The sequence below is a fragment of the Colobus angolensis genome, unplaced genomic scaffold (genome assembly GCF_000951035.1).
Source record: "Colobus angolensis palliatus isolate OR3802 unplaced genomic scaffold, Cang.pa_1.0 Scaffold17, whole genome shotgun sequence".
Classification (NCBI taxonomy): Eukaryota; Metazoa; Chordata; class Mammalia; order Primates; family Cercopithecidae; genus Colobus; species Colobus angolensis.
Genome location: NW_012114821.1, coordinates 13,211,498 through 13,237,855, shown reverse-complemented (window position 1 = coordinate 13,237,855; position 26,358 = coordinate 13,211,498). Strand labels below are relative to the sequence as shown.

At 42.3% G+C, this 26,358-nt stretch overlaps 1 protein-coding gene across 1 annotated transcript in view; it reads right to left on the bottom strand.

Moving 5' to 3' along the window:
• Positions 1-24,690, bottom strand: part of HHLA1 (HERV-H LTR-associating 1) — a 38,553-nt gene extending 13,863 nt beyond the window's left edge. The window contains exons 1-13 of the mRNA XM_011938164.1: positions 24,612-24,690; positions 23,528-23,587; positions 19,458-19,517; positions 18,282-18,362; positions 15,078-15,161; positions 14,891-14,974; positions 8,901-8,984; positions 7,222-7,278; positions 7,030-7,116; positions 4,743-4,991; positions 1,903-2,148; positions 660-728; positions 207-281 (exon numbers count right to left, since the gene is read on the bottom strand). Coding sequence (XP_011793554.1) covers positions 207-281; positions 660-728; positions 1,903-2,148; positions 4,743-4,991; positions 7,030-7,116; positions 7,222-7,278; positions 8,901-8,984; positions 14,891-14,974; positions 15,078-15,161; positions 18,282-18,362; positions 19,458-19,517; positions 23,528-23,587; positions 24,612-24,690 — 1,315 coding nt within the window. The remainder of the gene's footprint in view (positions 1-206; positions 282-659; positions 729-1,902; positions 2,149-4,742; positions 4,992-7,029; positions 7,117-7,221; positions 7,279-8,900; positions 8,985-14,890; positions 14,975-15,077; positions 15,162-18,281; positions 18,363-19,457; positions 19,518-23,527; positions 23,588-24,611) is intronic.
• Positions 24,691-26,358: the final 1,668 nt, after the last annotated feature.

Sequence of the window (26,358 nt, the reverse complement as noted above, 5' to 3'; positions counted from 1 at the left end):
ATTGCAATTATTCTTGCTTTACAGTTGAGGGAACTGAATCCTGGAAGTTGAGTACTGGAGGCCACCTCACCAGTAAATGGTTGAGCTAAGATTTGAATCCCAGGAGTCTGATTCTAAATTTACCAAACAAACCTCTCTTTATTCTACTACATGACCTTGTTCAAAATAAACACAAGCAATAGTAATGACTGGGCACTGGTACTCACTTGAAACTTGATGGGGTCTTGGGACCAGGACTGGCTCTTCCCCAGGGGTGAATGGCCACTCTGCAGAGAGATCACCTGCAAAGGGCAAGAATGGCCTTCCAGAAGTCAGAATGGAATTACCATGGGTGATACACACAGCAAGAAATTTATAACTTATAAATTTATAACTTAAAGATAAGTCATTCTTGAAATCTATAGGGAAATGATAACCAAAAAAGGGGAAGTGATTTATGCAAGACCACACGGCAATTTAGCAGCGTGGCAAGGCTTATAAACTAGTTCTCCTGACTCTTTTCCTGCAGGAAACAACAAAGCGCAATAACTTGCTTAGATTGTTTACTGGTACCCCATCCCACCACGCCCTAGTCCCCAAGCTTCCCACCCCTCCCATCCCCCGCCCCCCCAAACCCCCACTTCTGTATGGAGTTTCTCTTTCCCGCTGTGCATTCTCACCTGTTTGTGGATCTCTGGGGGCTGTCGCCTTGGTTGGACTCGGAGTCTGTGTGCCATGGGTGAATGCTCCTGGGAGATGAGAGAGAGGTGAGCCTGCATCTCTTCTAGGGGGCCCTGAGGGAGAAGAGGACCAGGGCCACCAATCCTGCCCTATCCAACCAATGTTGGTTAAGCCAGGTACCAGGCAGGGCTTTAAGAAGCAGAGATGAGTAAGAAATAGAACCCACAATGGAGTGTGAGAAAGGAAATGGAAAATTTCATCATGGCTGTGATACAGCATGATGGGTACCATTGGAAACCAGCTAACATTGGTAAGGTATGGTGACACGGAACGGGAGAGCGATGGTGTTGTATAGGAAGTGTCCAATGTGGGTGCTCCTGGGCAAAGGAAAAATGAGTTGCATCTCATTCATTTGAGTCTTAGTGTACACCTTGCTCCATCCCACTCCAGATAAATTGCCTGTCATTTTCATGAGAGAGTATGGGTTCAGTTCGACAATTTTCATATCATGTTCATGAAGCCTTAGTTTAAGGGTCACTTCAGGACTTGATCCTTGCTGTTAAGATTCTGGCGTCTGGCAAAACCAGCAATACAGTCTCCTTGTAGGAGATGAGTGAGAGAGAAGCTCAAGCAGGCAAGTTCCCTCATATGGCTAAGTGGAAGGAAAGAGGTGAGGCTGAGAAACAGCTGAGGCACAGGTGATGGACACCCAGTTCAGCTGGGGCAGGTGTGCTGAGTCAAGCAGCACAGCAGGTCTGGAGGAGAGTGGGCTTTGCAGGCACAACAAAGTGCATATATAAAGACCAGGAGACGTGGGTAGCTAGCAGTGTGCTGTGGCTGGAGTCTAGAGGAGGAAGGTGGAGGGGCAAGGTGAGGCTGAGCAGCAGGTAGGGCGCATGCCTGGAATTTCAGGCCCGGGTCCATCCATTGTAGTTGTCATACTGCTTGTTAATGGACAATGAAACAGGGAAAAAGAGAAGAAATCGGGGAGTGGGATTACACAAAAGAGAGAGGAACTGGGAAATGAAAGAAGGAGCTTTCATTCATCTACAGATGGGAACAAAGAGGTAGGGCAAAGGAAAGGAGAAGGGAGAGTTTGCTTCGTGATCGTTAATTTATTGCTTATGTTTTCCTAGTTTTCTGTATGCGTGTTATATTCCAAAAATTTAGAAAGGTTATCAAAACAGACAATGCTAACTTTAATTTAAAACAGGAGAGGTAGAAGTGAGTACCCTGTCTTACCTGAGGTAGGGCTGTCCTGGGATGGGCTGCCAGTTGTGGTCATTATCCCAGCAGGAGGCACCAAAAGGCTCGTAGTATACATGGCTTCCTCGGCCCCTGCAGTAGTCGGTGGGGGAGAACGAGTTTCCCAGGGAGACCCTCCAGGTTTTTGCTCACCGATGATCTGAGCCCAGGGCACGGACGATACGGAAGCCCATGTCTGTCTGTCAACTGTCACCCACTGAGTTCTGGCCACCCTCCTGGTAGCTGCACATTCAAAGTGATAGTAACAGGGTACTGACATGCTTGACCACTTTGATTCAGATATGAAATTGTTGAGACACTGAAACCTTACCAAAGGGCAAATGCAATGTGCACCTGTAATACAGATAATCCAGGGGCTTAAACTTTACTCTGAACTGAAACAAATGGACCTAAATAAGCATTGTTTTCCTAAGCACCAATGAATACACACACACACACACACACACACACACACACACACACACACCTCTGAATCTCTAGGAACCCCAGCCATGTGTGTTTGGGGGTCAGTTAGCTGTCTCTCAAAATGATTTAATACATTTCTAGTCATGTGACATAGTGAAAAGATTGCGGGGTCTGAGGTGAGGAGATCCAAACAGATTAGTCGTGCCTCTGTCTCTTCCGTAGTGTGAACTTTGGGGAAAATTGCTTAACTCCTTTTAGCTTCCTCATGAAAACGAGGATACCAGTATTAATAATAATACCTGCCCTCCAACATCACAGGATTGTTATTAGTTAAGACAAATCCTTGGCTCATGCCTGGAATTTCAGCACTTTGGGAGGCAGAAGCAGGCAGATCACTTGAGGTCAGGAGTTTGAGACCAACCTGGCAAATATGGTGAAACCCCAGCTCTAGTAAAAATACAAAAAAATTAACTGTGCATCATGGCAGGTGCCTGTAATCCCAGCTACTTGGGAGGCTAAGGCTGGAGAATCGCTTGAACCTGGATAGCAGAGGTTGCAGTGAGCAGAGATTGAGCCACTGCACTCCAACCTGGGCAACAGAGCAAGAGTCTATCTCAACAGAAGGAAAGACGGAAAGATGGAAAGAAGGAAAGAAGGAGAAAGAAAGAAAGAGAGAGAGAGAGAAAGAAAGAAAGAAAAGAAAGAAAGAAAGAAAGAGGGAGAGAGAGGGAGGGAGGGAGAAAGGAAGGAAGGAAGGAAGGAAAGGAGAGAAGGAGGGAGGGAGGAAAGGAAGGAAGGGAGGGAGAAAGGAAGGAAGGAAGGAAGGAAAGGAGAGAAGGAGGGAGGGAGGAAAGGAAGGAAGGGAGGGAGGAAGGAAGGAAGGAAGGAAGGAAGGAAGGAAGGAAGGAAGGAAGGAAGGAAGGAAGGATCTTCCCTTTTTGACCTTTTAAAAAGTTGTTGGATGTTCTTACCTGTTTATTAACATAGTAGAAATTAAAGTCAGTTTTTTCAAGTTTTACAAAACTGAATTCTATTGAAGGATTTTACGTTTATAACTTACGTTGAGGACAGTTGCTTTCTTTAAAATACTCAGATTTCTCAACCAGAACATGGTGTATTTCTTCATTTAAATACTCCTTTATTACTCTCATTAAAATTTCGTAGTTTTCTTTGTATAAAACCAGCATCTCTCCTTGTAGGATTATAGGTAGGCATTTTATGATTTTTTTGTTGTGATTAGAAATCACAAGTTTTTGTCATATTATTCTGGAAAGTTTTCTGATTTTGTATAATTGTCATGATGCCAGCTATTGTGCTAATTTTCTGCAGTAAATGTGTTTTTCTATTTAATGGAGTTGATTTCTTTTCCTCTACGCCACCCAGTCATCCTTGTTTCCTAGGCTGCTGACACCTATCAATCCTTATCTCTTAGGGAAGCCTGTGTCTCCTCTATGCTGGAGTAGGAGCCCTCTCTGTGCTCTCTGTGTACAATAGTTCTTTGTAGGCTGGATCATGACTACTGGTTCACTTGCCTGGGCTCTCTCCTAGGTCTGAGAGCTCAGGAAAGAGAACATTTATAGAGCTGTGTTTTTAACAGCTAGCCTAGTGTCTGGAAGGAAATGTGTTTTGATGAGTAAATAAATGAATGAATTCTGATAACTGAATGAATGAATTCTGATAACTGAATGAACGAATTCTGATGACAATATTGTCTCAGTGGGTCCACTGTTGGAACCCACTGAGAAAATATTGACTCTTAATGAGCTACCTCCATTTTATATTATTTCCAAATAGGAAAAATAAGATAACCACGCCTTTTGTGTCTTTAGTGATGACACTGCTGATCATGTACTCAAGACGCTGGGGAGGCAGGAGCCTCCTGCAGGCCATTGGCGGCAGCTTTCCCGCTGGTGTCAAGTCATTGACATATTTTTGGCATCATTATCAAACCAGTTACAGACTGAACTAACCGTGCCGTAAAATATTGACTTCACTTCACCATTTCATGTGAATTTCAGGAGCGATATCGCGAAATGCTTTGCTGAAATATAAATACTTTTACCACAATGTACTGTGATAATATAAGACAGTAGCATTGAAGGAGGCTGGGTGAAGGGTACTGGGAAACTCTGTACATTATTTTTGCAACTCTTTGTGAGTCTTAAACTATTTCAGAATGAAAAGTCATCAAAATACATATTCGAAGTACATTATGTCAATGGTATTTTCTGCCTTTGCTTGATCTTGTAGAACCCATACTTGCTCATATAGATCTGTTACTTAAGTAAGCTGAAGTGTAGCTTCATTGATGGAGAAGGGATTGAGGTAAGGATTTTGCTTATATATACAAGCCTAGAGGGAACAGGAGCCAGACACAGCAAAGGGGAGGAAAGGGTGAGAATGCATCTTACCCAAAGCTGGGAGAATATGGGAGGCACTGACCCATGTGGCCGTGGCCCTGGCAGGAAGCTCAGGAGGCCTGTCTGTACTCAGGGTCTCCCCTCTTTCTGAAGGAGCAGCTGTCTTTATCCAGGGAGAGGTTCTCAGAGCAGATGCCCAGGGTGTGCTCTGGGCCCAGCGTCGGGGGCTTGTACTTGGTAGTGTTTTCTGGCTTTTGGTTGTGGGCTTTGAAGTCCTGGCAGTTCCCCTGGTAGCTGCACCTTCAGGGAGGCAGTCAATGGTAACTTTAACATGCTTGACACTTTGGACATAAAAAAATGGAAAGGTCATTGGACAGCAAGTATACTGAATGTGGAGATTCAAACCTTTCTCTGAACAGCATCAAATAAAACCAAAAGAAGTATTTCCCCTTGAATTCAAACTAAGATAAACTATCAATTTGTAAAAAAGTCTGTGATGAATCACACTGAACAGAATGCAAAGCTCTCAAGCTTAAAAGTATCAGGCATTTGCTATGTTTCCTGAACAGATCCTGACCCCTGTCAGAGCCTTTCTTCCACCTCCAGCCCTCAGCCACTCCAGGATTCTGGTACATGTCCCTGGAAGAGGAATTAGTCTCCTTCATATGCCCTATGGATACAACTAAAAGCCAAAAGTGAAATTTGGGGGAATCAGAAGCTTCCAGACAGAAACGGCTTGAAAAATATGCTCCCACAGAGTTAGCAGGAGAGCTTAATTCAGAGGGAAATCTGCCCAGCATCCTTGGTTGCTCCATGAAGGAAAGAAGGAAGTGGGATCAAGTATTAGTTTCACCTTATATCTTCCCTAGGGAAGGCTCAAGTGGTGGTAGCAGTGGATATGAGGATGACAAGCTCCTATTAGCCCATAGGGTTCCTTCCCCTGGGAAGACAAAGACTGGCCTATAGTCTGGTGGGCAGAGCCTGTGTTGGATTTTGGTCCCCACCTCCCCTGAATGCATGTAGAATGAGAACTGTCTAATTAAAGGAATGGCCTTGCAGTCTCATTTCCTCTCTCTGCCCTACTTCTGGGCCCATTAACACCCTGTGTGCAACACCAGCCTGAGCCTTGCTCCCAGATCAACCAGACATGGGGCTAAGTACATCCAGCCAAACTACCACCCAGCCAGGGTACTTGCTCTCAGGCACATCAGCTTTAGCATCAGCTTGTAAATATGTTTTCTCTTCCTAGGCATTTGTTCTTGTTGAAGGAGCACAAAGTGGGAGAATTAACTGAGACCAGTGTGTGTGTGGGAGAGGGGGGTGGGGGGTAGGAATGTCACAGAAAGACTCTCCAAATAAATGAGATTGACTCAACCCTAAGATCTGTACTGAGAATCGGGCAGGTGAAGTCATTCTACCAACTGCCCATTTCATCTTCTTATCAAGTAGCCTTGTCCCACACACATTGAGATTCCTTCTACAGCATAATCAAAAGAAGCCCTACAATAAATATAAAGCAAAGTAGCCCTTAAAGTGGAGTTGCAGATTTACTGTATCCTTCATTGCACTTCAATAGAAAGTGATGAAGAGTCTACTATGTGCAAGGCACCAAGGGGAAGGCAGGCTGTGAGGCTGAAGGAAACTACTTCTTCTACCTTCCAGTTCCATTCATTGAGACACACATAGAAATGTCAACTGTGTCACAACCCAGAGTAACATAGAGTCCAAGTGACATGCAAGTGCTGTGTTATGGGACGGTAGAAGATGAAGACTGACTTTGATTGGGGGATATTTAAAAAAGAGGAGGTAGTATCTAAGCTGCAATTAACAGGCAAATAGGGTTCTGAAATATGGAAAAGTAGGGAAGAAGTTTCAGAAGGAGACAACAGCATGACCAATTTGGCACAGAGGGGCATGAAGGTGGGTCATGGTTGGGTAGGGACTGGATATTACAGAGTGGCCAGGTCCCCAGCACAGAGTCACAAATTCAAATGTCTACAAAAACCAAGTAGTTAATATGAGAAAAAACGTGCAAGGCAATAGGGGGCAGAGAGGACTATGGAAAAGAGGGAAAAGGTGCCCTTCCTAGTGCGGGAATGAGGGTGGCAGCTACTCAGTTCCAGTTCCTTATTGCCTTGTGTTGAGGGGAGGATCTAGAATTGCCAGACCTTTTGCAAGAGAATCCAGAAATTCATTTTTTTTTTTTAATGGCGAAGTTCTCTGATTTTTAACACAGTGTAGCTAAACACAACCTGAGGGCAGCTTTCAGTTGCTAGTGTGCCAGGTGGGACCCTGGTCTGGAGAGTCTATGGGAGGAGTTTGGGAGGTTGGTACTCACCCAGCACACCAGACATGCCGCTGGTAAATGTGTAATTGATAATGGGGTATTTTTCCTCCATCTCCCAGAAGTCAGAAAGATTCCTTCCTGCAAAAATCACACCAACAGCATCAGATCTTGGGTTTCATCTGCTGGACAGTTTTGTCTATTTCTCAGCCCAGAGAGCTTGTCAAAGAATGTCTAGTGGTTTACCTGACTTTCCTGTCATCACACAGATGAAGATGCAATCCGATGCATTGCTTTGACTCACTGTAAGACAAACCAGTACACAATAAGACTTAGCAATGGGTTTGAAGCTGTAAGTCTTTGATTGAAATGAAAATTAAGCTGAAAGTACCTAACTTAGGATAATATAGGAAAAATAAGGCTGACTTTTTACTCTTAAGGCAGTCCTGATTTTCCGATTTCTTTATTTTATTTGGCTGGGTTTGGAGGATGGTGTAGTGGCTAAGGGCAGAGCCTCTGAGGTCAGCTTCCACAGTTACAACATCAGCTCTGCCACTTACTAGCTATGCAAACAAGAATGAACTGCTTGACCTCTTCAGGACTCAGTTTGCCCCTTTATAAAATGGTGAAAATTCAAATCCCACAATCCCTTACTTGTAATTCCCAAATCCCCAAATCTCTGTAAGGCAGCATGTTTTGTGTGAGCTTGGTATCAAAACTTGAAACATGTGAGGCTATTATAGTCTTTATCTATACTACTTAGTGTAAAGGGCTGAACATTTTGCCAAATTACCATTAACATGTTTGATTTTATTGGGCTTCTCTGGATGCTGTTGGAGAGGTTACATCAGGTATGGTGTGGTCACACTATTAGATCTTCAAAAGCCTGAAAACTTCTGAATTCTTAAATATACTTTTCTCTGACAATGCTGCCTAAAGAACTGTGGACATGGGGTTCCATGTCTCTTATAGGATTACAGGGAAATTCAAGGAGATAATGGGAGTGAAGCACTAGGTATGGTGCCCAGCAGATAGAAGAGCATGGTAGCTAGAGTAATCATTATTGTTATTATTAATATATTACTGTTATTATATACATTAGCATAGTAACATAAGAGCACAGGCTAAGAGCCAGATCACCTGGTTTAGAATTCTGCTTCTGCAGAGTGACTTTGAGCAATTTACTTAACCCCTCTGTGACAGTTTCCTCACCTGTCAAGTAGGGATAAATATGGTAGCTGCCCTAAAAGGTTGTAGTGAGGATCCAATGAAAGAATACATGGAAAGCCCTTAGAATATTATCTGACACCTAATGGTAGCTGTTACTATTTCTCTTTCTCCCTTCCTCCTGCTTTTAAAATAGTAGCTGCTCCACAGTGCATCACACCATCTTTCTGCTGAGACCAATTGTTGGACTGTTGAATGATCCTTGCTTTTCAAAGTGGGTCCCTAAGGAAATGTGATTTTCCTGGAGGTTACATGAAACCACCTTATAAATGAGGTGTATGTTTCTGAACTGTACTCTAAACATGGGCTTAGGCTCCATATAGATTTAAACCTGAATTCTGGCACCAAATTTGAGTAAAATATTCAACCTCTCTGGATCTCAGTTTTGTCCTCCTTAAAATGGGGGTATATTGACCCATCAGAAGATGTTTTCTTGAGTCTGCCTATGTTCCTTTAACTTTTGAGCTTTGGATTCTTCCTCCAATTTTATGGATCCCAGAAATATGAAGACTTAAATATTGTTGTATTTATTGGTGTGGAAACTGGACCACATTGATTATCTAACTAAAGATTACATGAAGGTTTCTGCCAGCCTAACCTATGGCAGGGGTTGGAGTGAGGAACATACTATGCTTGATTATCTACCACAACAGATGCTAAACCTCAAAATTACCAAAGTGTTTTCAAGATGAACACACCTGAGAGGATGGAGGTTGACTTAAAAATCTCTGTGAGGTAGCTGGTGGAATTTCCAATGATATCTACCAGTAGAGCTGTAAAATCTGCAAGACAAATTTAGGAGGTTTAATTTCTGCTTCAGAAACAAAAGGAGAAAAATATACTGTATGTGGATTTTTCAGAGTAGATTTTACAAGTTTGATTTAGTTTAGTATATTGAGGAATATCAACAATGGTATAGAGAAATACTACTAATTCTAAAAAAGGAAAAGTCTTGATTTCAGGCCAGAGGTAAACTTTGGATCCACTGTTAAAATCCTCTTTCTTCTTTTATCATCCTCTCTCCCAACCCCTTCTCTACTAACATCTAAGAGCTATGAAAGACCACATTGTTGAATAATGGTCTTTCTGGGGGGTTTTCCCCATTGTTTTACCTAATTGTTTTCAGAATACCAACTCCATCTGATAGGAAGCAGACATGTAGGGTAAATTTACAGACCTGGGAGTTGGAAAATGAAAATGCAATGTGAAATTTACTGGTGGATTATAAACTATGAACAATAGAGACAAGACACTTTATAAAATTATCACCAGGAACCTTTCCTTCTGCCCCCTTTTTAAGGGGACTCATGGTGGTGGTGGTGGGGAGTGGTGTTTGAGATAATTTTTTCTGCATTTCAGGTTACAGAATTGTTGTGAACTTTCTTTCTCAGCTGAGTTTGAACAGGGCCATTGCCTGACATGGTGGGCACCATTGACTGAAAATTCCGAATATTCTTCTAGTCAAACAGCTGCCATCTCCTTCTTTGTTCATTTATGGCTTTCCACGATCCAACACATTCTTGACTTCTAAACAAGGCGAATGTGTTTGAGGAGCCCCAGCCATTTTCTAGAGAGGAAGCTTCTTGGGTCCAATGGATGATTTCCCATCACACTGTGTAAATGCTCCTTTCACTTACTAATGGGATCATGAGTTTGGGCAGGAGCAAACTAACTTGAAAATACAGAACCACGAGAGGTAGGAAACTGTTATGTGACAATTAGTGGAATGTGTAGCCAAGACCAACAGATGATGGGCACTACTGTGTAAGAACCAAAGCCATGAGGTGCTCTTACTACATCTGTACAGGCACATTTTAACCTCCTGGAGGGAGAACACCTATGCACTATGTAGTATACCTATGCAGGTATAGACACCTGTATATGCAGAAGGTAAGCAAACATGGGCACCCTCTTTCTCTGTATTTTTTTTTTTTTTGAAACTGAGTCTCGCTGTGTCACCCAGGCTGGAGTGCAGTGGTACAATCTTGGCTCACTGCAAGCTCCGCCTCCCAGGTTCACGCCATTCTCCTACCTCAGCCCCCCAAGTAGCTGGGACTACAGGGGCCCCTCACCACACCCGGCTAATTTTTTAATATTTGTAGTAGAGACAGGGTTTCACCGTGTTAGCCAGGATGGTTTTGATCTCCTGACCTTGTGATCCACCCGCCTCGGCCTCCTTCTCTGTCTCTTTAGACCGGTCTGTTCTTAGTCAATTGTGGAAACTGAGGAAGGGTATTATCTCTTAGTCATTCCATATATTTTCTTCCTGCTTGTAAAAATTCTCCTTTGTTTATTAATCCATTTATCTAATAAATATTCATTGAGCATTAGCAGTGTGCCATACACTTAGTCGGTACTGGAGAGTTGTGTAAGACATATAGAAGAAGTTGAGGTTAGTGGGGAAGCAAGATTCATAAACAGACCAATAAAATGCAACTTGGAAGTCATTATTAATCTTATATAGAAGCTATGAGCATGGCTTTGAAGCCACACACAAAACATGGAGTCCAGGTTTTGCCCAAGGCTCAGAGACATGATGTAACTTGTCCAAAGTTCCTGAGTACATGGCAGAGCTTGGACTTCAGCTGAGGTCTGCCTTGGGCTGAAGCTTCCAGTATTCCCAGTATTCTTACCACCACTCATGAAACCTCTTGCTCAATGCATTTTGTCAATTCTCCCTTTAGAACTGTTTTCACAATCTGCTTTTTAGGCTTGGAAGAAAGCCAGTTATTATTAACTCAAAGATATTCTTTGCATTTATGAAAGTTTGAATTATCTAATTTACTAGCAATGATCAAAATGAAAGATTTATGACTACCTTCATACATAAATAGAAGGTAGAATTAAGAAAATCTTTTTACCTATCCTTTTGGTAATGATTTAAGACTGTCTCTTAACACTCAGTGTTGGCAAATGTGAGTGGAAAAACATAGGCATTCAAACATTGTTGGTAAGACTGTAAACGTATGCAAGACTTTTAGAAGACATTTTAGCAATTCAGATCATTATAATATTGTTTCCCTGTCAGCCAACAATGCTATTTTGAGGGCTTTATTCTGCAGAGGTAATTGGGCAAGTATTCTAAGTGATTTTACGCAGGTGTTCATCACAGCCTTGTTTATAATTGCAAAAATATGAGGAATTAGCCAAGTTTCCAACAAGAGAAGACAAATTAAATAAATCATGGTACATTCTGTCAATGAATACTAAGAATTCATGTGAAGGATGAGGCATACTTGCATTCAGTGGAATGAAATGGATTTTTTAAGACATACAGGTTAGTTTGAGAGTGGATTATAAAATTGCATGAAAAAATGAAAGATACTGATGGTTGTCTTTCAATATCGATTCTCCCACCTTCCTTTAGTAAGGGAGTATCAAATTTTAGTTGGGAACGTGGTGGTTTAACACAATGACTATAATTTCAAGCTTGCTTTGCGGGTGAGTGTAGCCATGAGATTAAATTCTGGTCAATAGGATGTAAGAGAAATGTGAATGGTTTCCAGGCTATGAATTCATAGTACATGTGCATGCCTTTTGGGATGGTTTGGATCTGTGTCCTTGCCCAAATCTCATGTCAAATTGTAATCCACAATGTTGGAGGTAAGGCGTGGTGGGAGGTGATTGGATCGTGGGGGCAGACTTCTCATGTATGGGTTAGTACCATGCCTTTGGTGCTGTTCTCATGATAGTGAGTGAATTATTGCGAGATCTGGTTGTTTAAAACTCCTTTCCCCTCTTTCTCCCTTGCTCCTGCTCTAGTCATGTAAGATCTGCCTGCTTCTCCTTCCCTTCTGCCATGATTGTAAGTTTCCTGAGGCCTCCCCAGAAGCTGAGCAGAAGCAGTCATGCTTCCCGTACAGCCTGCAGAACCATGAGCCAATTAGACCTCGTCTCTTTATAAATTACCCAGTCTCCGGTATTTCTTTATAGCAATGGAAGAATGGACTAATACACCTTCCAAATCCTTTTTCCCCTTCCTTGTAGTTGGACTGTGGATGTGCAGGCAACCTACCTTAGGCTATGAGAACACAGATCCATATGTAAGGCAAAGCAACAAGCTAGAAGGAGCCTGGGTCCCAAAACCATCAAACCATTAGAGCAGCCCTGGCGTGTCTACATGCCCACATTATCACACATGAAAGCAATTAACTTCTACCTTCTTTAAACTGGACTATTTTGGAGTCATTTGTTATAGTAGCCCACCCTGTATTCTAAATAATACAGAGAATGGGTTCCTATATGTAGAGCAGGATGTCTCCACAAATGAGTAGATATTAGTTGGGGTACATAGGTAGGTAGGTAGGTTAGATAAGTAGCTTAGATGACAGGTTGGATAGATAAGTGGGTTATATAGGTAGTGTAGACAGCCTTGTATAACATTCATCAGCATGTTAATAGTGACTACCAGTGGATGGTGGGATATCAGTTATTTCTGGTTTCTTAGTTTACCTGTCCATGTTGCATAGCGTCTTGACATCACAGTACATTATTTTTAAAATCAAGAAAATTTAAGCAAGTTTCATTTAGGAAGAAAAAAAGGAAAATAAGCAAATATACTCTCAAAGGAGGGCTATAGGTCAGAGTTGAAAACATTAAAAAGAAAATGATCCAGATCTAAAGATCATCCAAAAAGACATCATCCCCAAAGGTGCTGAGCAACGGCAAGTTGTTGGCCTAAGTGTACAGCCTCTCATGGTAGCGCTGTGACTTCTTGTCAAACCTTGAGAAAGTTGCTGTGACCTACCAGAGGAACAGCATGCAATTTTATCAGTAGATAATGATCCATGGATCATTCTTTTCATATAATTGTTGCAAGTGTGTGGAAATATGATTTGACTCATGAAATAAAAATTATAAACTTTCTCCAGGCAGATGTAACTTTTCAAATCTTATTTTTATCTTTCACACAATCAGGGTAGGGACACACTCAGCACAGACTTCTACCCTCAGCAGGGGTTAATGAAATGGTGAGAAAGGCGTGATTATGAAGAACTTTTTTCCTCACAAATGTATTTGTTGATGAGATTCACAGGGTAAATTATGTAAGATAATAGACATTAAGTACTCAATGTAGGGTCTGGCATATAGTACTCATTAAATATCAGTAATTCTTTCCTTTAATATTTTCACAATATTTGTTTTAGAAATTCTACTCTGTGGGGGAAATAATCTGAAACAGGGAAGAGTTTATGCACAAAGATGTCCAATGGAAAATTATTTATATTAAGAAAAAACCTAAATCCACTCAAAAGTCTAAGAACAGCATAGTGGCTAAGAGAATGCTTGCATTCACTGGTTACATAGACATTACAAATGTTTATGAAGAGCTTGTAATATGGTGGAAAATATTAATATTAGACTAAGTGGGGAAAAGTACAAGAGGCTTTGGCTGCCTTTAGTGCATGCTTCCCTTACAATCTAGTCTTCAACAAGCAGCCAGAAGGATCATTTTAAAATGTCAGATCATGTCTCTTCCCTGTGCAGACAATCACAATGGCTTCCTTCTTATTCCGGGTGAAAACTAGAATCCTCACAGTAGACCTTAAACTTTTATATGATCTGCAACACCCTCCCCACTTTGCCCTCACCAATCGGAGCTAATTTCCTACAACTCTGTCCTGGCTAACCGGCTCCATCTATGCTGGCTTCTCTGGTCCTCCTCATGCTGCTGCTTAGGTGTTTGTCTGAAACACTGTACCCAGGAATAACCACAGGGCTGGCCCCTCACATCCTGAAGATCACCCCTCAACCCTCACCCCATTTGGAGGAGACTTTCCTGACCACCCTACACACAGTAATATCCCCCACTGTGACTTTTCCCTCCAGCTTTCCCCTGCTTCATGGTCCCCATGGTCAGGCTGTCAGCCCACATACCATGTACTTGCAGTGCATTTATTTACTCTCTGCTCCCCGCTAGGATTCTATGTGCCAGGGGAGCAGGAGGTGTGTTCACTTTGCTCTGTGTGCTTTACCCACACCTAGAAGGGTGCATGGCTCATAGTGCAGGCTCAAACAGAATTACTGAATGGGTGAATTAGTGGTGCAAAATTGTCACTTTTCTTTTTCAATATTCTCTAAAATAAGGAACAGGTAATACTTTAAAGTTTTATTTATAAAACTAGCACATGAATATACTCTCCTTGGGAAGAAAAGTTCAGATAATCTAAGGCTCTTTTAACCGACATTCTTCCACTCTAACACACACTCCGATCTTCTTTTCAGAGGGAATCACCTATCTGGTGCCCACATATGTGTTCTTATCAATAACACTGTGTGCTTCATATTTTTGGGTAACTTTCTTTTTCTAATTAAAAATCTCTTGGAAGTTTTTCCATGCACAGGCCAAATTTGAGCACTCTCTCTCATTTATGTATTATCTGTGGCTGTTTTCCAAAGTTTAATTAGACTTTGGAGACTTAATGGAGACTACTTAACCATTTTCCCTCATGATGGATATTTAGGTTGTTCTTCAATTTTGCAATTAAAACAATGCTTCATGAACATTTTCCTCCTGTCCCTTTTGCACACACAACTGTTTTTCACTGGGATAATGAATGTGCACATGGTTAAGGGTAGTGGATAGGAACATATTTTCCTATCTTACATTGAGGAAAAACAGAAACTTATCTAAAAAGACACAAGCAAAATTGGAAAAGCTGCAAGCCTCATGGTTAGCTGTACCCACCTGATAAGTCATTGGTCCGATTGTTTAAACAGTAGCAATACCTTGTGGGGAATTTGGCGGGGTCCACTGTCTTCAGGTTAGAAACTGTGAAGAGAAAGGATTCAACAGAGATCCTGACACACAGACCGGCCCTGCAACACATCTCCACCACCACCACCACCATCAAGAAGAGCTAGGCAGCACTCACTGTTGTAAACAGCTACAGAAAACTTGTGGAAGGCGAAGGAACTGTAGGAAGTGACACTCAGCAAGGAGAAGAACTTCTTGCTATCTGCCAAAATACACCAGATAAAGAGACAGACAGATGGCTACTAAGGTAACAATGAGTAAATGATACAAATAGGTAAACAGTCCCTAGAAATTAACAATACAAATAAAGAAAGCAATGATGAAAATAAATAAACAAAAAAGTAACAGAAATTAAAAATAATAAAGTAAAACTAAACCAAAAAACGGAAGAGTATGTATCATTTGTCTATATTTCCTGATCCATCCCAAGCTGTGGCAACTCTCTAAGTAAGATTCCAAGGTGTATTAGGCTCCTGAGGCTGCTGTAACAAATTATGACAAACTCAGTGGCCTTAAACAGCAGAAATTTGTTCTCTTACAGTTCTAGGGGCTAGAAGTCTGAAACTCAGTAGGGCACACTCCCTTCAAGGGCTCTAAAGGAGAATCTGTTCTTGCCTCTCTCAGCTCTGGTGACTGCCTGTGTCCCTTGGCTTGTGGCCACATCTCTCTCTGTTCTATCGTCACATGATCTTTTCTTCTGTGTGTGTGTCTCCTTTGACTGTTTCTCGTAAGGGCCCTTGTGGTGGCACCTGGCACAACACAGATAATCCTGGACAATGGCCTCATCTCAAAATCTTTAACTCAATCAATCCATATGTTTTCATATCAGGTGATATTCACTCTTTTGACATATAAAGAAGTATTCACAGATTCTGGTAATTACAAAGTGGATATCTTTGGCCATTTTCAGTCTACTACACAAAGAGAGGGAATTTTTTTTAAACCAGGAATACTAACATAAACAATCAGGTTTAGGAATACATGCATGAGCATCTTGTCTACTCTCCATCAGTGCCTGTTCTTGGTTTGTATCTGGAAGACAGTGCAGCAGAGGGAGATCTTTCCAGACCATGGTCTGAGAATCACCCACCTGCATCAATTCACAAGGTGCACCTATTAAAAGGGCACATTCCTGGATGTGACTCAGGTCTACTAAATCAGATGGTGAAGAAAGGAGAAAGGTGGGTATGCCCAGGGTTCTGGATTTTAACAAAGTTGTCAGGTGAATTGTTTTTTTTTTTTTTTTTTTTTGAGACAGGGTCTTGCTCTGTCACTCAGGCTGGAATGCAATCATACAGTCACAGCTCACTGCAGCCTCGACCTCTCAGGCTCCAGTGATCCTCCCACCTCAGCCTCCCAAACTGCTGGGCTTATAGGCATGACCCACTGTGCCCGGCCTCAGGTGATTTTTATTCATATAAATTTGTGACCCACCGTGATGGTGGATGGAATGGCAGAATCATTAAACTTCGGTGCACGCAAATCACCAGCGGTGCCCATTCTCTCCCTCGGCTCTCTGGCTATTGCCGTCTGGAGACCCTAATGCGGTACACAGGCTCTGTGTTTAATAAGCTCCTTAGAAGAATGGGGTATACACCAAAATGTGAATACTCCAGTACTCAGTTTTTTTGATGATAAGAATCACAAATAGCGCTTGGTAAAAATGTACGTTTTGGGTCCCATCCAAGATCAGCTGGGTCAGAATCTCCAGAGCAGGAACCTGGGGAGACGAATATTTAATAAGTATGTCAGGTCCTTCTTATTGTGCAACAAGTTTGGGGAACTTTGGGCTAGATCACAAAGCTGGATTAAACATGTCTGAATTCCAATTCTATATGGCAATGGGCTTGCTTCAATGTCTGCATCTAGAAAATGGGAGTGAGAGTACCACCCCATGGACGTTATACAAGGATTAAATTAGTCATTGGAAGAGTTTTGAGCTCATCGAGCGTACCAGTTATGGCATTCGAGTCTCTGCAAAATTTCACAGAGCCCAGGGCAGGGCCTTGCAGAGGAAAGGACAGGATTAACAGTTCGGGGCTGGAAGGGCTAAGTATTTTACAGCCCATCCCTCCATCTGATGATTCAGTCTCTCCACAGCACCCTCTGCAGGTAGATCACTGCCTTCTTATCGTGCACCTCCCAAGGCAGCCCTATCCACGGCAACTCTCATGAGAGCAAATCGGAGGCAGGAGCTATATCCCTGTGATTTACAGTAACAGGCATTGGGACAGGGATGGATAATAATGTTTATGGGTAAATATGTAAGTGAACAAGTGTAGAGCCAGCAGGCACAGTTGTGCAGTGTGTGTATTGCACAATCCTAGGGAATGCCATTTACATAGACCTCAATGCTGAATTGGCATTCTCCATCCCCCTTATTCTAAATTACATGTATTGTTACTTATTTGTTATGTTTATTGTTTGTTTTTGGTTACCCCTTCACCCAATAGAATGGAAGCTCCCCCAGGCCACAGATTTTTGTTCTTTGTTTACTGCCTTATCCGCCAATACTTAGAATAGTGCCTGACATGTGATAGGTGTTCTGTGAATATTGACTGAAGAATGTGAGAATAAATAGTGAAGGCAGTGAGGAGTGTACACTAGGGATTGTTCAGGCTTTGCTGTCATTCACTAAGTATGTGTTACATACAAATCATTTTGCTAGACGCTAAAGAACACAGAAAGAAGATTATAATAATATCGTAATCATAATATGGGCTTAAAAAAAGAAATCCAGAATCATATTAACTTAATCAATGAGTAATTATTATTAGTTTATGGCAACAGAGTTACAGTTACAAACATACGATGTCTGGAATGCAATTTACTCTCAAAATTCTCGTCAACCTTCTACGTCATTCTGTGTTAGGTGGGACAATGAATTCTGCATTCTGTTTCCGTTTTTGTTTTTTGAGACAAAGTCTCACTCTTTCTCTCGGGGTGGAATGCAGTGGCATGATCACAGCTCAGTGCAGCCTCGACCTTCCGGGCTCCAGCAATCCTCCCACCTCAGCCTCCTGAGTAGCTGTGACCACAGGCATGCACCGTTGCATGCAGCTAATTTTTGTATTTTTTTTTTTGTGGAGACGGGGTTTTGCCATGTTGCCTAGGCTGGTCTCAAACTCCTGAGCTCAAGCAGCTTCCCAAAGTGCTAGGATTACAGGCCTGGGCCACTGAGTTCAGCCTATTCTCCACTCTGAACACCGAGAAACTTGAGACACAGAAGTGAAGTGTCTTGTAGAGGCAACAGAAAGGCTCAGAAAAGACACTGGCACAATAAAAAACATGGACCTGGATTGTGTTTTTAAAAAATGATTACCTTTTAATGCTCTACTCAACATCCCATTCACAAGCTCTGTCAGGTTAAGTGCAGACAGATCAATTGACCCTGCAGGCAGCTCTGAAAGAGATTCAGAGATAATGTCACTGGCAGGCTTTTCTCGGCAAGAGAAAAAGTTCCTCATTTCCAAACTTCAGGTAGAGATATTCAACTTCTTTGCACATGTGCTGAACACAAACCAAGTGTCAGGCATAAGGGGTTCCAAGTCAAGAGGAGGGTCCTGACCTTAGGAGGTGACAGTCAACAGAGTGACAAATATAGATAAGAGAAATCCCAATGAAGCACAGGAAACATTAACTTTTAGTGACGATTGCATCTCTGCATTTGGAGAGACTCAGGACTCATATAAAAGGTATCTCAAGCATAATGGGAAGCCCAAGGGCATTGCAGGAGTTCTCAGCAGTTCTTTGAAAATAAGTACCCCGTGTAAAAGTGGGGTCCACACAACCTGGCTGAGCATTGACATCACCTGGAAATATATATTTTTTTAATTACACAATTCCAGTACCTGGGCTCCATCCTCAGAAATTCAGAATTAATAGGTCCAGGATATGACCCAGGATGGAGGGAGAAATCTCCCAGGTGTGGCAGGAGTGGCACTGTGCAGTGAGTAGAGTTAAAATTCCCGCTTCCTCCGGCTATTCCTTAATGATTTGGAAACTGGCCAGGCACAGTGGCTCATGCCTGTAATCCCAGCACTTTGAGAGGCCAAGGTGGGTGGATCACGTGAGATCAGGAGTTTGAGACCAGCCTGGCCAACATGGTGAAACCCCGTATCTACTAAAAATATAAAAATTTAGCTGGGTGTGGTGGCAGGTGCCTGTAATCTGGGAGGCTGAGGCAGGAGAATCGCTTGAGCCTGGGAGGTGGAGGTTGCAGTGAGCCAAGATTGTGCCATTGCACTCCAGCCTGGGCAACAAGGGTGAAACTCCATCTAAAAGAAAAAAGATTTGGAAATAACAGTTGACAAGATGGAAACAGTTGTTGATGCTCCTGTTTATTCAAACGTTGCCTTCTTCGACTTTTACTTAATGATCAGATAATGATTAGAGAGATGACATTCTCTCTACTGTGGGAAACAACAGCGGTCCAGAGAAGTGGAGGAATTGCTCTGCAGCCCAGACAACCCAAGGGATTTCGGGGAGCGGCACTTACCCGTTGTAGCAAGAAACGCCACCCCCTTCTCCTTCCTCTCTTCTCCTCTAAGGCCGGACACTGGGAAGGAAACAGTCTTCATGAGAAAAACACGAGTGGTCCAGTTCCTACCCCCAGGAACGGAAGAAGTCTTGGAAGCCTCTTTGGCATCTGCTCTCCGTGTGAGAGTCACTGGCAGACACTGAGGAAAGGCAGATCCCGGAGTCTTCTGTATGGCCCTGATACAGATTCTAACCTCTCTGGGATGGGTGTGGCCTATAAATCCATGTTTTAATAAATAAGCTTGGTGATTCTGATACAGGGGGTCTTATTTACCCCGCTCCTTAACTGAGTAGGGAAACTGAGGCCCAGAGAGGAGAAAAACCTCGAGCAGTGGTAATAAAGGGTTCAGAACCTACTTTCTAGAACTGTAGAGCAGTGGCCAACATATTAGGCCTCTTGACTACTTAGCAAATTTCATGTGACCAAAGGAGAAAATGTCAAAGAAAAATATGAAATTTCAAAGGCATTCATTCATTCAATCTTCATTGGTTCACTCAACAAATATTCACTGAGGGCCAAGCAATATGATAGGCAATACGAAATGGCAAAGGAGACTGAACCAGCTCCATGGGGCTTCCTGTGTATGATTTGGTCAGGGAGAAAGAGACTCACATGTCGTGACAAAAGAGGAATGTCAACGCGGTGTGGGAGCACCAGGGCACTAGCCTGGTGTCAGGGGATGGAGAAGGCCTTCTTGTGGAAGTGACATTAAGCAGAGACCAGAAGGATCAGTTGTTTTGGACCACATGCTATAGCATCACACTCTACTTGTGACTACGACTGTTGCAGTGGTCATTTTTCATGTTACATCTGGATGGAGAAGGTGCCCTACTTTACAATTTATTTTATTAAATTAAATGAGACACGGAAGCGACATGTTTTGTCAGGGTCACAGAGAGGTTCAGAAAAGAAGCTGACACAAAAAAAGCTAGTATCACATGTAACATGAAAAATGACCACTGCAACCGTAGGTACCAACAGGATGGAGAAGGTGCTTTATTTTACATTGTCATTTTACAAATGGAAAGCAACAAGCCACAGAGTCTGAAAAATGTGCTCTGTGTTACAGAGTAAGTCAAGATTTAGGGCTGATGTAGTTACCCATTACACCGACGAATGTCCCATCTTTTTCCTTCTTAACATCTTTATTTCCAGACACTGAAATAAAAGTTTTCATAAATAAAATAGGAACCTGAAAGTACAGCCTCAAACACTTCATAACATCCTCAGAAATCATCTTGTCCAATACTTTGAAGAATGGATAAACTGAAATCCCCAAACTTGATTTGATGTACCTAAATCCCATATTGGGCTAGTGGCTAAGATAAAATCAGAAAAGAGCAATCTCAACTCTTTGTCCATGTTCTTCTTGCTCGCTTCTTTTTATTTTACTTTTTAATTTAATTTAAATTAATTTTAATTTTATTGAAAAACACAACATGAAATCTACTCTATTAAATTTTTCTTTTTTTTTTTTTTTTGCGTTGGAGTCTCACTCTGTCACACAGCCTGGAGTGCAGTGGTGTGATCTCACTGCAACCTCCGCCTCCTGGGGTCAAGCAATTCTCCTGCCTCCTGAGTAGCTGGGATTACAGGCCCATGCCACCATGCCCGGCTAATATTTGTATTTTTAGTAGAGATGGGGTTTCACCATGTTGGTCAGGCTGGTCTCAAACTCCTGACATCATGATCCACCCGCCTCGGCCTCCCAAAGTGCTGGGATTACAGGCGTGAGCCACCACGCCCAGCCCAATTAACAGATTTTTAACTGCACAATACAGTTTTGTTACTGATCGTTACTATGCAGTACAGCAGATCTTTAGAACTCACTCATCTTGCGTAACTGAAATTTCATACTCTTTGGACAGCAAACTTCTCATTTCCCTCTCCTAATCCCCTGGTGACCAACTTTCTACTCTCTGCTTCTGTGAGTTTGACTCTTTTAGATACCTCATGAAAGTGGTATCACACAGTGTTTGTCCTTCTGTGACTGGTTCACTTCACTTAGCATACTATCCTCCAGGTTCACTCATGTTATTGCATATGGCAGTGTTTACTTATTTAAGACTGAATAATATTGCATTGTATGTATATGCCGCATTTCATTTTTTTGTTTATCCGTCAGTGGCCGTTTAAGTTGCTGGCTTCTGCTTTTCGGATACCATGTTGAAACTGAGTCAAGTCAACTGTCGCCTGCTTAAGCCAATTTGGCCTTTTACCAATTGTCAAGCTTTTTGGTTAAATAACAGAGCTTCTGGGGTTAGAGGTAGGTGGGGACTCTGACCCCCCTTCCCCATAATAGGGCTACTGGTGGCAAGGGGCTTATGTCACAACAAAAGGAAGTCTGAGACAGACGTAATTAAGCAGAGCAAATGCTGCCAACTAGTCAGCTCTCTAGCTTGAGTGAGGCCACTTCAACCCCTCAGGCACCTGCGTGGCACTTTACCTAAGCAGTCTACTCTGCACCAGCTGCTATAAGATCTGCGGGAGGCACCAATCAACCTTGCTTGTGACCTGCCAAGGCAACAGAGTCCTCCATGCAGGTGAGGGACCAAGATTATGTCAGTTCCGAGTCTCCAGGCAGCAGGGATGCCCCAGGCTACGAGGCTGGCAGGATTTCTATACCTTTCCAGCCAGAATGGGGGGCCCTGTGTCATCTTCCTCACTGAGCACCATTTTTTTTTTTTTTTTTTTAGCACCACGCTTTCACCAAGGAAAGAGTATTTCTACCACTCCTTTTTTAAATTACAAATCCTTGGGTGGATTTTGATAACAATATTTGAAGTCTGAACTAAACACCAGTAGAGCACAGATGTTTGAATAGGATGTGATACAGAGCATTTTTCAAATAAGTTCCCTGACAGATTACAAAAAGATATTTTTCTGTTTTTGGATAAAAAGACCACCATAATAATATCTTTAAAATAGAAGTTTCCTGGCACTTTTTGTACTTCTTCATGCTTAGTATTTATCACCTTTTATCCTTCATGATTACCTGTGGGGCAAGAATTGTAGTTCCCATTTAAGGAGGAGAAAATTGGAGGCTTAAATAGGAAAAATATTTATGGAAATTTATCCTACTTATACACAATAAATTGGTACAATTGGTGCTATCAGGAAAGGGAAGCTGTCAGCTGGGGGAGCATTTTAACTTTATACTCTTTTGTACCTTTTGCTGTTTGAACTGCGTGAATGTACTAATTAAAAATAAATGAGAATATAAAAATAGTCCAGGCCTGGTGGCTCATGCCTGTAATCCCAGCCCTTTGGAAGGCTAAGGTGAGTGGATCCCTTGAGCTCAGGAGTTAGAGACCTGCCTGGGTAATATGGTGAAACCCTGTCACCACCAAAAGTACAAAATATTATCCAGATGTGGTGGTACATGCCTGAGGTCCTAGCTATCAGGAGGCTGAGGTGGGAGAATCTCTTGAGTCTTGCAGGTGGAAGTTGCAGTCAGTTGAGATTGTGCCACCTCACTCCCATCTGGGTGACAGAGTAAGACCCCATCTCAAAAATAAATAAATAAATAAATGAATAAAAATAAAAAGTAACATAATTTCCACCAAAACTGAAACCAAAACCATACCAAAAATTGTCCTGCTTGTTTACTAAAATTTAGAAACAGAAACCTGTTTTCCCTGACTCCTCTTGTCCTTCCTGTTGCAATGTATTCATCATTGTACCGCAAAGTCAATTTCATAGCATCAAAGTCAATTTCATAGCATCAAAAAGGAAAAGCAAAGAAAGATGAAATTATTACAAAGGCGATTATGGCAAGTAAAAATACCTCCCATTATAAAATCTTCTATCACCAATGGAATGCCACAGTCTTTGTGGATTTATTAAGATCACAAGGATTCAATGAACCATAAAGAAATGAGCAGCTCACAGGAACCATTGTTGTGACTATTATAGTGTTAGATGTGGATACAATCGCTGTCTTATCAGTAGAGAAAGTAAGGCTTGGGGAAGTCAAGGAATTTGTCCAAGAACAGTGAGCTGAAAAGGAGCCCTTACTACCCACTTACCTGTTGTAGGTAAAAAGGTCATTCCCATCTCTTTCTTGGCTTCTCCTTTGATACCAGACACTAAAGTAAAAAAGGTTTAATCAGAGTAATTATAACCAAGACATAATACCAGAGATAATTTGATTCAACATACCCATTTTACAGATGAGAGAATTACGATCTGGGATTGTGAAGTGACATTTAGTCCCACATCTAGTTTATTCATTCATTTAATCATTTAGTCATCAAATATTTGTTGACCAACTACTGATGATGGATCATGCTATTGAGTGCCGAGTATTTGCTAGGCATTGTGTGTGCTGGAAAGGCAGACACATAGGAAAACAACATTGAATACCTTGAAGAGAATGGTGAGGGTATGTAACAGGGGGCTGATCTAGTCCCAGGAATCTGGAAGCCTTCCCTGAGAGGGGACGTTGAGCTGAGCTCTAAAGAATGAATAGCATTTGAGTAGGATTTAACTGATTGGGGGAAATATTTGATGTATAGAGAACAGCACAAGCCCAGTGTCTGAGGTAGGCGTGAGTATTACTTTAAAGAATCGAAAGAAGGCCAACAGTGATGGGGGCATAAAGAATGAAGCAGGTGAAGGTGGTAGGAAGCAGGGATGGTGAGGGAGGCAGGGTCACGCAGAGCCTGAAAAGGACCTGGTACACTACACAGAGAGAAGTAGGAAGTCCGTGAATTATTTGGGGCAGGGGGAGAGAAAAGAGGGAGGAACTTGGAAGATGAAATCACAAGACTTATGAAAAGATCACTCAGGCTGATTGGTGGTGAATGGGTCGTGGAGAGACAAGAGGAGAAGCTGGTTTGGAAAGCTCTATCATGGTCCAGGTAAAGGAAAATAATGCTTTGGACAAAGGTCGCAACAGTGGAGGTGAAGAGAATTCTTTTGCATAGGTGGGAATCAAATGCAAAAAGTCAAGGGAAAAACAGAAATGGGGAAGTTATTCTTGCCATTTTGAACAAATAATTCATTTAGGATTCTGGGCAGAAATGTTGGCTACTGAGGTTCTCTAAAGCACAGTGGATACTCAAACTTATTATACAACACAGACACTTCCGGAACTCCAGCCAAACCCACCTGTGTTCCAAAGGGACAAGACACACGCCAGGCCCACGCACAGCCTCACTGGAGGACCACGTGACAGGAAGCCCAGCATGCCTGTGATACTCTGACCCACCTGGAATGAAGCAAGCAAGCACTTGGAGGAAACTGGCTAGATTACTAAGCACATTGATGCAGATCTTCCCTTGAGAACAGTGCCTGAGGAATCATTAACATCACAATCTGAAAAAGGCTTTGTACTAGGTTAGGAGACGTTAGGAAGCTAAGGTAACAAATTAACTCAACAATTTAATTGGCTTAACAACAAAAGTTGATTTCTTGTTTGCAGTATGTATTCACTGCATTTTGGTGGGGAACTCTGCCCACACAGTCTCTCAGGGACTCCAGTTAATGGCACTGCACTATCCTGTAGTTCTCCATGTGGCAACTGTAGCCTCCTTAGACTTTGATTCACTGTGGCACTGGAAGGGAGAGAGCTGTGGGATTATGCACCAACTCTTAAGTGCTTTGGTGGGAAGCAACACATTTGCTTTTGCTTGCAGCCCATACCAAAATTACTTACATGACCCCACGTGACTGCAGGAATTCTGGGAATGTAGAGGGAGATGCATACACATGCAGGGAGCATTAATGTTTCTTCCATGGGCTTTCTGGCTGTTGAGATGGGAAATATCCTTCAAATACAGCATCACTTCCTCTCATAAATAGGAAAATATATCATCATGGGAGTATGCGAGTATTCACAATCTCTTCCCTTCTCTGCAGCACTCTGTGCCAGCCCTTCTCATTTTGCATTTACCATGCAAAATCACCATGATAGTTACAGCTGCAAAGCTGAGACTAAATTGAATAACAGCTAACATTTATTTCTGCGTGCCAGATGCCACACAAAACACTGTCTGATTCATACTTGATAACTGCACAGTCTTTCTGTGTAGGTATTAATGTATGACAACTTAAATACAGGTTGCACAGATATGATTTGAAAAGAGGGGAAATTTACCATTGGTAGAGGGATGGATTTATCTGGAAGGTGAATTGGAGGGAAGAAAAGTCAAGAGAATCTGTGCTTGGGTTGGAGAAAAATGTTGCCGGAAGGGAGCATCCTCAGGGCAAATTGCATGTTGAGAAGTTCTGCTGTCCATTAGGAATGGGAAGCCCCTGTGGAATTTTCTTAAAAGACCCCAGAAACAGTGAAATAGCTTTTTAATTATTGATAGACATGTGACTGGCATTTGTTCTAGATGCCACCCCACACAGAGACAGGTCTTACAAGGAAGCAACAAGCTGGGGCTTTCTTGGAGTTCGGCTATTCTCATAAGTCTATTTACTCTCTGAATATCAAGTTTCCTCATCTGCAAAACAGTTAAGAAAACTCTCACAGGGTCTTTGTGAGGATTTAAGATAGTGAATTCAGAGCATTTTGCCCAGTGCCTGGCACATTGTTACGCTCACAACACATACCAGGCATCAAGCTCAGGCAGGAGACACAGGGACAGAGTAGACACTGCTACTTCGCTTGGGCTGTTTAGTAACTTAGAAGATGTAGACACATGCTCAGCTAATTCACACTCAAGGCTGGCTGTGCTAAATTCTCCACTGAGAGAAAGAGAGAGAGAGAGAGAGAGAGAGAGAGAGAGACAAGGAGAGAGACAGCGAGCACCTGGTGAAGCCAGGACTCAGCGTTCTCTCCAGCAAAGGGTGACGGGGGGTGGAGGTGGGCAGGCAATTCCTGCTAAAGGAGGATTCTTTCCTCTGGCAC